Consider the following 13,895-nt stretch of genomic DNA (forward strand, 5'->3'; position numbering starts at 1 on the left):
CTAATCTTGCTTGAACTTCTGATCTCATGCACAAGACCGTATTGCCGAACGTCAGCCGAGGAACCACGACCCCTTTCCATATTCCTCTGAAAACATCGTACCTATTGTAATTCCACAGTGCCCTATTTTTCATCGCTGCTGCATTACTGTTACCTTAAGTCGTCGCGTATATTTCGTGTTCCCTTAGGTACTCGGTCCCATGGCTTATCCATACTCCCAGTTATTTGTATTTATCTGTTATCTCTAGCGTGACTTCCTGTATCCTAAGCTCACAACTTTCATTATCGTTAAAAATCGTGACTGCTGATTTTTCCTTACTGAATCTGAAATCTAACCTATCTCCCTCATTACTGCAGATGTCCATCAATCTCTGCAAATCTTCCTTATTGTCGGCCATTAGCACTATATCATCTGCGTACATCAATGCTGGTAGTGCCTGTTCAATGAGTTTTGCTTGTTTGACAAAAGAGAGGTTGAAGCCCACTCCAAAAGAGAGGTTGAATTTGGCCTCTAATCCTTGTAGGTACGTCAGGAATAATAAGGGTGACAGAGTACACCCCTGCCTAAGCCCCCGTTTCACCTCTGTGGGCTTGGATACCTGTTTTTCCCGCTTTATAACTACCTTGTTACCTTTATAGATTTCCTTAAAAAGATTAGTGACTCAACTTGAGTCTTCCACACCCAGTGTGTCTAGTATTCCCCACAAGTCCTCTTGAACCACGCCATCATACGCTCCATTGATATCCAAAAATACTAGCCACAGGGGCCTGAGTTCCTTTTCTGCTATTTCGATGCATCATACGCTCCCTTGATATCCAAAAATGCTAGCCACAGGGGCCTGAGTTCCTTTTCTGCTATTTCGATGCACTGCGTCAGTGAGAACAGATTGTCTTCCAAACTCCTGTGTTTCCGAAACCCATTCTGCAGTTCACCCAGCACCCCTTCATCCTCTATCCATGCCTGCAGTCTTTCCTTTATAATCTGCATCGCCAGCCTGTAGGCCACTGATGTCACTGTTATAGGACGGTAGTTGTTTATGTCATCTTTGTCCCCTTTTCCTTTATAGATCATGCTCATCCTGCTAAGTTTCCATCCATCAGGGACTTCACCATCGATTATTGTTCTGCTCACTGCCTCTCTCAAAGTCTGTTTAGATTTCGGACCCAATGTCTTTATCAACATAATTAAAGTGCCATCTGGGCCTGTTGATACTACTTAGAACCCTCTTCTTAGCCTTTTCCCACTCTCGTTCTGAAAATGGAGCCATTATGCCACTTGATCCATCCCTGTCTATTGTGGTGCATAAGGTACTTCTTTGTTGAAATCTTTATGTCACCCTTGTTCTTATATATTCAATAGCTTCGTCCCCTTCTATCCTAGCACTTTGAGCTGTAGTTATAAACCTCTGCTCTAGGTTTGTTTCATTTCTTAGGGAGTTTGGATGGCTCCAAAATTTCGCAGCTGCCTTTCTGTCTTTTTTATGTACTTCTGCCAGCCACTGAGCACCCTTTCTTCTAATATTTTCATTGATTAGGTGGGATGCTTCCCTTCTAGAGCTTAGAAAGATTTCCCATTTTCTTTCAACATAATCTGTCGGTTCACCCCGTTGCTTAGCATGTCTGTGTCCCTTGAGGCTTCCTGGCGTTTTGCTATGGCTCTCTTAACTTTCTCATCCCACCAACTCTTGGGCTTGTGTCTTCTTTTCCGAGGTGACTTGTCACGTGCCTTAGCAAGCTCTAGCCCAAACAGTCTAATTATATTTGTGTATCTCCACATATTTTTATTATCCTCAGTGATTACTTTCTCAATTTGTTTAGTAGCAATTTCTATTTGCCTTTCTGAATGAAAATTTTCCTGTAGTTGCTCATCTTGTCTCCTTCCCACTTTCGCTGCTCTTCCAAACCTTAGCTTGATACGTTTGTGATCACTACCCAGACTTCTGGAGCCACCTTCATCTATGTGCATTCCCCTGAGCTTATCATAAATCCTATGTGACATCAGTGCGTAATCTATCGTTGATTGCAGCCTTCCTACTTCCCATGTTATTTGCCCTTCACACTTCTCGGTACTGTTGCAAATGATCAAATCATGCCTTTCACACATATCCATGATCATTTTGCCTGTTGAGTCAGTATACCCATCTATATCTTCTATGTGTGCATTCATATCTCCTAGTATAATTATCTGGCACTCTCCTCCTAACTCCTGAGTGTCATTTGATATACACTCTACCATTGCCTGGTTTTCCTCTCTGGCCTTTCCTCCCGTCCACAAGTATACGAAACCAAGGAGTGTCTTTTGCCCTGCCACTTTTCCTTTTAGCCATAAATATTTCTTGCATCCCAGCTTGACTCTTTGCCAACCTATGCTCTTTTATATAAATGCACCAATTCCACCCCCCTTTTTGCTGCCTTCTGTTCTATTGCAATATTCCCATACGTAGTCCGGATTGCAGGGTGGTTGCTCGAGGTCCCGAAGATGTGTCTCCACAACCCCATATACCATCAGCTCCGCCTGCCTCAACTGCTCTTCTATCTCTTCTCACTTTAACCCATTCCTGCCACCCTGCATGTTAATATAGCCTACGTATGACTTAGCTCAGCCCTTGTGCTTACGTCGATTTCTTCTCTCACGGACTTCGTGTGGCTTGAATATTTGTGCCCCTTTAGGTCCGTCTTTGGCTACACTGTTGGCCTCAGGGCTCTGGGTCCCCCTAAAAAAGCTACGACTTGGCGGCCCATTCTGTTACCTACCCTCCTGCCCATCGCACCACTGTAGTGAATGTCATCCTGTACAAAGGGGCGAGCGCCCGGCTCGTACACGTCTTGGTTAACTTCCATTACGCAGTATCTGAGTTGCCGGCTGAAACCCTTGATCACACAATTGGCCTCCACTAACCTCCTTTCCATCCCACGAGGCTGCCCCCAGACCTCTGGGACTGTGCATATGGTCACATGCACCCTCCCAGAGGCTTTTCGGAGCTTACGCATCCCATCCTCTAGCTTTCTCTGAAGGTTCTGATCCATGCCCTTCAACACATCATTGAGCCCAGCATGAATAATGACTAGATTTTCGCCCTCCATGCTGTTTTTTACAACCTCCTGAGCTTTGGCCAGTGCATCCACCATGCTCTTCCCTGACTGTGCCTCCACCCTGACTCTCCCATCTTCCTTCACTGTCTTGAAGACGCTAACCCTGGCCACGTTAGAGTCCCCACCACTAGGACCCTTCTACGCTCCAATCGCTGGCTTCCTGTTTGTGATGGCGCCCCTGTTTGCTTCACCATTTTCTCTCTCTGCCGTCTGACCTGTGTTTGTGCCCTGCTCGAAGACTGCTGCGCCACCGAGCTGTATGTTTTCGGAGCCTCCGTGCTGTGGCCAGACACTGCGGCCCCCTGACCTCCCTTCTCGCCTTCTCCGCTACCCACGCCTTCCGTCTCACACCGCTCGGGGCCGGGGCAAGGCGCCATTAGCTTCTTTACCCGCTGCTCGAGCTCGGTCCGCCTTTCCGTTTTTTTCGAAGGTCACCCTTCATTTGCTATAATAGGCTGGCGGTAGCCTCCTCCCGCTCACGTGACACTCCGAGCTCTTTTTGGACTTCTATCCTCTCCTCCCGTTCCGCCCTAAGCTCCCCCTGAAGCCCCTTGATGCTAGCCTCCATGCGCTGCACGGCCGCCTTCAGTGCCTCGCACAGCCTGCATGCACACGAAGCTCGCCTTCTGAGCGTCGGCCAAACTCGTGAACGCTGTCTCATCTAAGTAGCACTAGCGCTTGCATTCTTCGCACTGCACCAGCTCACTCTCGCTCGTGGTTTTCCTAGCCTCCTTAGCCATCGCCCGCCCGACCATCGGACCGAGTGCCCGACAGGCCTACGTTCAACACTAATCCCGCTATCCAGTCGCCCCCGTTAACTCTCCTACCTCAACTGTTTGAAGCTGCCGCCTACACCGCACACATACGTGTTCAATTTTTCTAGTAGCTTCTCACTAGGTCCCCTTCGTTTTCGGCTCTAGCTCTTTAACAACGAACCGGGCGCCCCAACCTTCTTCAAAACAGCCGCCCATCTCGTTCACGTGGTCAACGTCACTACAACATTGCCCGTGTCCCACACCTAAAGTACTCGCAACGCTAATTATTGATTAGGAGCGAAAAAAATAATAATGGTGTTCACAAACACAAAGAAATTAATAGAAACTTATCTCTCGTTGCGCGCTGCTTCTGCGCCAACCGACCTTGCACAACAGGTCCGTTCGATTCGCCTGCACCGGTGCTGGCTTGGTGCAGGCACGCGTTCAGCTGAGCAGACGACGCAGCACTTTAGACGTAGGTGGCTTAGGCGCCGTACCCGCCTCTACAAATGCGGTGTGTTTTGCCAAGGTGCTTGCGCCTCATAAACTGTCCGCATGTGCGTTTCGCCATAGGTCAGTGTTTGCTGAATGGTGTAAATTAACCGAAAAGAAATAAGGCCAACACCTTGTCGGCACATCGTCATTTGTTTCGGGTGTCGTGCTGTGCCTGCACCGCTGAACTCACGCTGCACAATTTCTGAACTTCGCGAGCACAGCCGTGAACCGGTTCCGACCGGTGCAGGTGAATTGAACGCACCTAACCTTGCACGACCTTTTTGACTGCGAAAAGTTAAGAATCTTCGATTTGGCTTGCACTAGTTCAGAAAAGTGCAGGTGCAGAAAAAGCGGTGCCAAGCGGTGCAGTGAGCGTGCAGCGCCGGTCGAGCAAGTGCAGGTGCAGCCTCAACCACGCCTCGGCACTAGCCGACACTAGCGCGCGACGGCTACAGCCAAAACGAAGGCGTGAGTTGACGTGAGTGCAGGCCGGAGAACACCTTGTAGTGTAAGCCTAAAATAGCCGCCTCCGCCGCCTTGTCCGATCAATACACGGCCGTGATGGCACTTCTTGTGACTGCGATGGAATTGCTGGACTCGAGCAGCGACGACGATTCCGTCAGCGGTGCCGTTTGCAGTGACTGCGACGATGAGTACGACGATGCGTGCATCTTGGTCGCGTGCGCGTTGGTGCGCGACGATGCCAACCGTGTACCCGGGTACGAAAGCATTATCGGCAGGTACCATGAGTATGAATTCAAGCGCCTCTTCAGGCTGTCCAGGGAGACTTTTGATAGTTTCAGGGCCAAGTTCAAGACTTCAGCCTTCTACCCAAGGGCAGTGCAAGGCCGCCAACAAATCAGTGCCGAAAAAACATGCCTCATAGCGCTTGTGTACCTAGGCTCACAAATATCTATGTACGCCATAGGCGACAAATTCGATGTTACCGAGTCGTCTGTTCATGTTTGTGTGACACGGGTCGTTCACTTCTTACACGCTATTAGCGATGAGATAATTTGCTGGCCTAGTAGCGCGGAAGTGACCCGCATAAAGAACGGCTTCCTCGCCAAAAGTAAAGGCAAGGGCCCAAGAAACACCATCGGCTGTATCGATGGATCACACATCGGGATACTCACTCCAAGCGAATCTACGCAGTCTTACTTCAACCGGAAAAAGTGGCCTTCGATAATCCTGCAAGGAATCTGCGACGACAGGAACAAGTTGCTGAACGTGTTTATTGGGTTTCCAGGTTCGGTTCACGACGCCCGTGTCCTGAGGGAGAGCCCCTTCTTTGCACGCGCAATTCAGGAATGTGAAGACAATTATATACTGGGTGACAGTGCATATCCACTGATGCCATGGCTCATGACCCCATTCAAGGACAATGGAAGTTCTTTTCCTACGTGGAAAAAGAGCTTCAATAAACGACACAGTCAACAACGAGTGCTTATTGAGAACACCTTCGGCCTGCTTAAACAGCGTTTTAGGAGGCTCTACCTTGTTGATGCAAAAAGTGTGCAACAGTGCTGCTATATAGTTATGGCTGCGTGTGTGCTACACAACATGTGCAACGATGAAAGGGACTTCCTTGAGGAACTTGCAACGCTTCCCCAAGAAGAAGATGTGGGCAATGATGAAAGTGAAGGAGATTTTGATTGCAGTCTGCCAGGCTACAGTCAGTCTCTGCGAGAGTTCATTGCAAAGGAACAGTGCTAGAAGTTCATCTTTGCTTCGCGATTTATTCAGTGTGCAAATGTTTTGCGAAGTGGGGTGCCGCGTCTAGAAGCAATGTTTTTTTTTAACAAATTAGATGGAGTAGACACTGCTAGTGTTATAAAAGTTTATTGCCCATATTATAACCCGTCCTTATTTGAGAGTACGTCGATCAACCGATCGAATCGCTGCATGCGCTCATCATGCCGCTTTGCCTTTGCCTCTTCCCATTTTTTTCTTTCCTCCAGTTGTTTCACTGCTGCCTCCTCTTGCTTAGCTCTCGAAGCTTGCATTTTTTCTAATGCCTCCAAGAGCGGCGTGACTTGGGACCTACTCTGGCGCTTCCTTTTTGGCGTTGTGCTGCTCCGAACTTTGGATGCTGTGTTGCACTCGACTGGGACTGCTGCATCTTGAGGTGCTTCAGTGATGCTGGTGCTGTTGAAAGTAATTGTACAGGTGCCATGTCATTTCCAGGCTACAGCACAAATTAAGTAATTTTTACTTACTCTGGACTTGCACTAGGCAGGATTGTTTTTCCAGGCTCCAAGAGCAGCCTTGGATTTACACTATGTTCTTTTTCCAAGACTTCTGCCAGCTCTCTGTAATAGACACTATGAGAATCACTGAAGATATGAAGACACAATCGTAACTTACTCTTCATATTCACAGTTCACACGGTGGTGACCTGAAGAATTGTTGTCTTTTTTTGACTTTTTATATGCTCTGTCCAGCGACTTCCATTTGTTTTCCACTTGTGTGGCAGTCACGTTGCACAAGAACTCCGTATTGATGGCCTCAGCCAACTTCTTCCACAGAAGCCTTCTTGTGCTAAACAAAAAAGCAAAGCACAGTTAGTAGGAAAGAAGGAAGCGACGTAACGTGACCCAAGTCTTGCAGTAGCACATGAACCTTTCCTTAGTACTTCATATGTGTAGCTTTCAGGGATAATTGCTAGGGATGTTCGATTATTCGAAAATTTTGGATAATGAATCAAACAGCACTGTATTCGGTTCCTAAGTCGAATCGAATTGCACATATTCTAAGTAACAAATATTCTTTTAATAATCGGCACTGGCGGGAGAACCCCAAAACAACGAAACAGCTACAAGTCATTCTTTCAATCCCTAATGTGACCTGTACGCAGCCCAAGCTTTTGCAAGACTACCTACACTATATTGATTGTCGAATGAATGCGCTTCTGAAAGCTCCATTCTTGCTCAATTTTTACTGCACTTTAGCTGTATCGCATTTATCAGCTCCTGTCTTCGTCTTGTAATAACCAAAGGTGGGAACTACGAGTGCTTGCAGCTTCACGACTAGCAACAGATACAAGTTTTGCGTTTGCGTAAATTGTTCTTGCAGATGTAAATTTCAACGCCCATTGTTATCCGCTTTTAGTGCGCAGGCCATGTTGTGATGACGGGTTGATCTGCTCCGTTACATATTTAGTTGTATCTGCAATGTTTGGTTGTAAATTGTTTTGTTTTTGTGTCCCAATTTTATTTAAAGTGAGGTGACAAAGTCTCACGTTGATAACGCTAGTCAATGCCGTAGTTGAACCTACAATTACAAAATGTTACGAATATTCTAGTTCCTGCTGCATACGAGATTACCTTAGTTTTCGTAATTGTGGTATTTTGAGTAGATTCAAACTGACTGTAATGGCCTTTGTCGAAAGTTTGTGACTATTTGTTTCAAATAAAATGTTCTGTTCTAAGGCTGTTTTGAAAATGGTCTACTTACTATTCAAACAGTATTCAATTACTATTTGTATTCTATTTGGTGCCATTACTATTTGACTCTTACTTGATTAGGTTCCGAAATTCACTATTCACACACTTCTGATAACTGCGAACGTTCTTTTTGTGCGGGAAGCATTATGTTGGAGAAGTTGAACATTGTGTAAATCACTCTTTTGGATCATAAAGCTTCACTAAGGAGACAGCCATATTCTAACCTGTCTTTGCATTGTAAAACATGCAGCTGCGCAACCTTGTTTGCTGACACGACGGCGCAGTCTAGGTTCAAAGATAGGGTAGCACGTGTCAAGAAGCATATCTCTTTTAACAATGAGCTGCACCATCTTGAAAAGTGGCAGTGCGAGAGAAATGCGGACAGACAGTGAAGACACAAGGACTGCAGGGCGAGACTTGCTAGAGATGTGCCTCAGAATAACAACATGCAATTCCCTCTAGTGCAAATTCTCAAGGCAGCACTACACTTGCAACATGGCTTGAGCTTGGAGGTGCTGCACCTTTTCGGCAAGACAGCGGTTGTGCAATGCCCAACACAAAAGCACCGTCGCTGTTTTTGAAGATCACTTGACTTAATGAAACATTACGAATGCCTTCGTTGTGTATATATGTGCGTGACTATACATACTGTTTGTGTGTATATGTAAACGTATATGTCACAGTCAGGCGCATAGCCAAATTTTTTTTTCAGTGGGGGGGGGCAGTAAAATGTAAATTGCTGGCAGTAAAATGTAGGCAACAATAACCATCGCCATTGTGAACTTCATGCGCCCTTATCTTGTTGGTGCTTGCCTAGAGTGAAACGGAATAATAAAAAGCTGCAAATAATTTTGGACATAGGATGACATACCGAAGTGCCCTGGTTTTTCCCACCAAGTCCTTCATTTCCGAGTATTTGGCGATGAAGAACCTTGTTTTTCGGGCGCTCCAAAGCTCTTCCACATCTTCAGCCGACGCGGCTGCTGCTGGAAATGCGGCTAAAGCCCCATCGCTGTCAACGTCGCCGTCGCAGGCAGGAGAAGGCGTCGGCGGTTGTGCCGGAGGGGGGTCATTTTCACGATTCCCTGCCATGAACCGCAACGTAACGCGCTTGCCGTCTGCAAGGGCGAAAACCAAGATTAAAAATACCGACATAGCATAAGCAATGCTACGAGGCTGTTTGCTGACCGACTACGACTCCTGGCCGCTAACCACGTTTTTTGGCAATGCATGCAGCCTGACTTACCTGATGCCTCATAGACGTAACCGTTGGCGTCCGTCATAAATGACCCGTCGGGATTGTGAAGTGCCTTAACTTCCTTTTGAACGCCCTGAACAACTATTTGCAACGTCGTCTGCTCTGGCCTTGGGGGGACGCCCGCCATGCTGCACTACTCTGCACCTGCTTTGGAGTGCGTGCACGCCGGTACAGAACTCGTCAGGAACTAGGCTTACACCTAGACAAAACGAGGGAGCCAGTGCAGAGGGTGCGACAGAGGGCGCGCGCTGCTCCGGCAAAACGAGGACGAAGGTGCTGCACCCTTTGAACTGGTTCAGCCGGTGCAGCCAAAACGAAGAGACCAGTTATTGACTACGAAAAGCGCCACCTGCTTCTTCTAGGTGTCATGGCGACTTTCTGTTTACTGCTATTTTTAGTTTATATGTCTGGAACATAGAAACTAAAAATATGCCAGCCCCCCCCCCCCCCTCCCCGACCAGCTGAATAGGTGGCGCCATCCAGCGCGGCCATAATCAACCAATCACAACATTGTGGTTGCAGAAACATTGTGTATTGTACGTCTGGTGCAGAACCGCGCAGCGACGTTATTACAAATGAATAACCTTTTTTATTCATTTTCACCTCAAAAACATTACGCATAAGCCAACATGTCCATGACTGTGGTTGCACGAAGTGTCACAAGATGTCGACACTATCGTTTCAGTGACCTTGTATTTTTCACTTTTTTGCGTATACCAGGATACTGTACACAATAAAAAAAGTATCGTGATTTTGCCGCAATGGGGATTCATTCCTATTTAAGTTAAACGAAGTTTAAATGCAGTTAGCATCACCACATATGGTTTGCGAAAACATAAAGGCATACATGTTTACTTATGAGGAGCTCAAAACGTTAGAAGAGGCGCGGTCTGGTAAGACGGTAAACACAAACTGGCATCCGATAACACGTTAACGTAAAAAAGTAAACGTGCAAGCTAAAAGTTACACAGAGTTCCACGTTACACCGTTTCTCTGTCGTCGCGCTTGTTGGACTACGACCGGCCGTCTGGATTGCTTGGCATCGACGGTGCCGGTTTCAGTCGCAAGCGTGGCGCATGCGAAAAAGCTTTTTTGTTTCGTGTTGATAACTGTAATATTATTTTTAAATGATTTGTTGAGACTAGTTTACTTTATGTTACTTTGTAAAAATGATTAAGTAATACTTACGCGACAAGACGCTATGGCGCTGCAAGCGCATGTGATCTTCGTGCGGCTTGCGTTTGCGTGCGCGCATTTATAAGGCGTTCCAGTTGGGTATGGGTTGGGTACGAAAGGCCGTGCACCCCCAAGCCCGCAGCGCCCCAAGAGCTTGGGTACCCAGCACTAAAACTCTCTATTACCGTGATATACGTGAGTTAATGCGTGTTCGTGTGCAGCATGTTGCATCGTCTTAGGTAGGGCTCGCAAACGTTGCATTATGCTTAGGTGTTCATGCAGCTCATTTAGTAAAATTCGAACTTGCGGTATACACTTGCAACATAGATTACCTGATGCGGCCACAACCCCTGCATTTTAAGCTATTCGTTAAACGTGAACTGCATTTTCGAACGAATATTTCATGGCTAAATGCGGCCGAATCGCTATACCTTACTGTGCGAGCACAAATTCGGTCATTAGTCCAAGTGTTCGAGCACCACAGATTTTGCTTTGCTTGTTTCCACCATGTTTGGATTTCGTTATTTTGTTTTGGTTTAATAAATATTGTATGCGCCTCGCCCAACATAATGGCTGAAACCTTGCTAAACGTATTTCCATGTTTTTTTTTTTTTTTTCATTAGACAGCCTGTGGTGCTTAAGTGAGGCGTACTGCATTTTTAGCCAACAAGAATCACTTAAACTAATGACCGTAGTTTAGTAGCAAACAATAGTAATTTAATGACATTAATATCTGACATTATAGGTATAATCGTTCCAATGTTAGGAGCTCGAAGAAATCTACATTAGCTGCATTTGAAGTCAAATTCATAATTCATTTAATTTTATATGTTACCTGCTATAGATAATCAATGAAATTGTGTACCATCATGTGTGTGTTGTGGTATCATTGAATTTGCATGTCGAAGCACCATGCACGAGCGCTATAAGCATGGTTTTGACACATCTGTGATGTGGAAATTGCGTATTATTTCATAAGGTTGCAATTGTGTTCGCCAAGAACACCAAGAAAGTTTATTTTGTAACATCTATAGTTTGTGTACATCCTGCTAATTTAAGATACATTGTTCTAAATCATTTTGAAAAGACTGTAAAATTCCAGTTTTGCCAAGAGACGCATGTCACTACATTGTTTTTTCTGTGCTTCCCTTGCAGCCTATGCATGCACCTTGTGCAAACTGAGCGTGAAAGAATTCTGGACAAGCCTGTCAACAGTGGCAGCTCGCGGAAACGGCTGCAGATGTACAACAGCTACACATGGCTTCTGTCTCCTATGAAAAGGGAACTTCACTGAGCCACCTGGTTGCTTTATTCAAGTAGCCTGCATATTCAGGATGTTCAAAATTAAGCCCTTTGTTTTTCTTTCAAAAAGTCAGTGCTGTAAGTTATGTGTGTAAAAGCCACCTTTGCAGATAGCTATGTGTTCAGGGGGATACAATGTGCAACAATACTTAATGTCAGCCGTGCCGTTGAATAAGATGCACTATTGAACTTAGTGAAGACTGCAGCAGGCCCCTATGCATGTATTAAAAATTTGAGCCAGTCGCATTTCTGCATAGATCCAAAAAAATTTTGCATGCCTGTGCTTAGATATCCTGCAAGTAAGTTCAGTTGCAGCTTGCATCATTATGCATGCAGGACAGTGAGCACTAGCACACAGCTACTACTCCTTGATGGGCCGCGTATAATCTGACCATGGGTCGAAGCCATAGGTAAATATTATAATGGTTACCCTGTTACTACCGGCTGGTGATAGCTAGCAGTGAGTGCTCGTCCCACCAGGGATTAATAGTTAGCTGAACCTCACTGCCTTGCATGTGTCATGATGAAAAGCACAATTGAACTTCGGATCGGGATATCTCGAAGCATAGACATGCTCGAAGAATTGTTTCAAGTGGGATTGTGTAGAAACACAACTGCCACAAACTTTTCTGTGCAAACATACATTTCGGTGGCTACACTTATTGTAGCCACCGAAATTTCGTTATTCTTAGTTTATTGGGTAGCTGACAGCATTATTGTCTTACTTAGAGTCCCCCTGGAAACATAACTGATCTAAAAAGGTGGTTTTATATTTTTAAGGATGAATTTTAATGCAAGTACAAAGCACATATCTGAATGTGTCAGCGCTGCTTCCAAAGTTTTTTACAGAATATATATTTTTTTCAAAATCTACACAGTAAGGTGCCCTCAAGACTTGTGTGTCATGTGCAATTAATCACTTTTACAATTGAACCTTTTGCACTGTGATAAGTCAGTAGTAGATCAATAATTTTATTTTCATTCTAAAATTGGCTAAATATTTTATTTTAACATGTTTTGTAACATTAGTTTATTGTATTCTGGAATTTAATGCCATAAGTGCAATCAAGTGATTTCCTACAGTCATACTTAATCATACCTAACTTTGCCAATACCTAACTAACCATGTGTGATATGTTAGTGATACTTAACCATGTTTGACATTGTTAATGATAACTGACAGAAGGCATTCTGGAATATTGTAACTTAAGTCCATTGATTAAAAGTGTTATGGTGACATTTTTAAAACTACATGATGATATTTGCTTGCCTCATATTGTGTAATATTTAATAGGAATTCTAAGTGCTGGGTTTGACGTGATCAAAACCACAATATATGATTATCGGGGATACCATAGTGAAAGACTTCAGAAATTTTGACTGCGTGGGAAATGCACCTATGTCTTACTCAAGCCTATCTTTTTCGATGAAAATTGCGGCCACCGCAGCCGGGTTTCGATTCCGCGACCTTCAGTTCAGCAGTCAAGGGTTACATTAAGTCTACTGCTGGTTGTGAGCTGTAGTGTTGCTTTCAGTGATGGATGCTACTTACTGCAGTTTGTTGCCAACCAGGTATCTCTGCTAGTGCACTGATGGTATTCGTCACATTCCTAATTTATTGCAATATTTAAGGATTGCCGCATGAGTTGGTTCTGATGTTATGATTGTCCTGTTTTTATACTCTGTAAGGCTACATACATTGGTCATTAGCCTATAAAGCCCAGCAAGTCACTGCGATTTACTTTACCTATTATTATAGAACACATGGCTAGTTTGGGTGTGCAAATATTATCTAAGTATACTCTCCGTAGTGTTTCGAATGCCTTGAAAAAAGCTTTCTCGTCAGAAGTTACTGTTGTGATGAGATTATTACGTAAAACATTTGTTTGTGTTTGAGAAATAAATGTACTCTCAATTACCTAGAAAAATGCTGAAAAAGTAAAAAAAACTTTCACAGTGACAATGATATGTTCAAGCTTCATTGTGCTAAGGCTGATGTGTTAATCTTATTTGTTTTCAACCACCAGCTGATGTACGTTACCTGTTCAAATATTGTCTGTAAAATGCTCCAAACTGTACAGTGTAGATGAAAATAAATAAATATTTTGCAGTTTCACATGCTTGTTACTTATAACAGCCTCAATTATGCAGCACCATACAGGCTATCAACTGGCCTAATTTCTGATCTGCATAAAGGTAGGCTAATTATAGGACACATACAATACACACACTTGAGTAGACATAAACATGGTAGCAAAATTATGGCAGTTGGAAGACTTAACCGATGGTTACATATCAAATACATACAGGACGGTAACAGATGGGACACATACATGACGAATGCTATGAGGAGACAGAAAGTCGGCGGCCA

At 44.7% G+C, this 13,895-nt stretch overlaps 1 protein-coding gene and 1 long non-coding RNA gene across 2 annotated transcripts; one reads left to right on the forward strand and one right to left on the reverse strand.

The window, feature by feature from the left end:
- Positions 1 to 6,705: 6,705 nt before the first annotated feature.
- Positions 6,706 to 9,419, reverse strand: LOC142776224 (uncharacterized). Its single transcript, XM_075879489.1, has 3 exons — positions 9,035 to 9,419; positions 8,660 to 8,906; positions 6,706 to 6,883 (listed from the first exon to the last, which is right to left on the reverse strand). Exons 1-3 carry the CDS (start codon positions 9,171 to 9,173, stop codon positions 6,706 to 6,708), a joined length of 564 nt encoding a protein of 187 aa, XP_075735604.1. The 5' UTR covers positions 9,174 to 9,419.
- A 396-nt stretch (positions 9,420 to 9,815) lies between these two features.
- Positions 9,816 to 13,640, forward strand: LOC119161325 (uncharacterized). The gene is made up of 2 exons (XR_005108447.2): positions 9,816 to 10,417; positions 11,378 to 13,640. It is a non-coding gene; the product is annotated as an uncharacterized LOC119161325 (long non-coding RNA).
- Positions 13,641 to 13,895: the final 255 nt, after the last annotated feature.

The sequence above is a fragment of the Rhipicephalus microplus genome, chromosome X, assembly GCF_043290135.1.
Source record: "Rhipicephalus microplus isolate Deutch F79 chromosome X, USDA_Rmic, whole genome shotgun sequence".
NCBI lineage: Eukaryota > Metazoa > Arthropoda > Arachnida > Ixodida > Ixodidae > Rhipicephalus > Rhipicephalus microplus.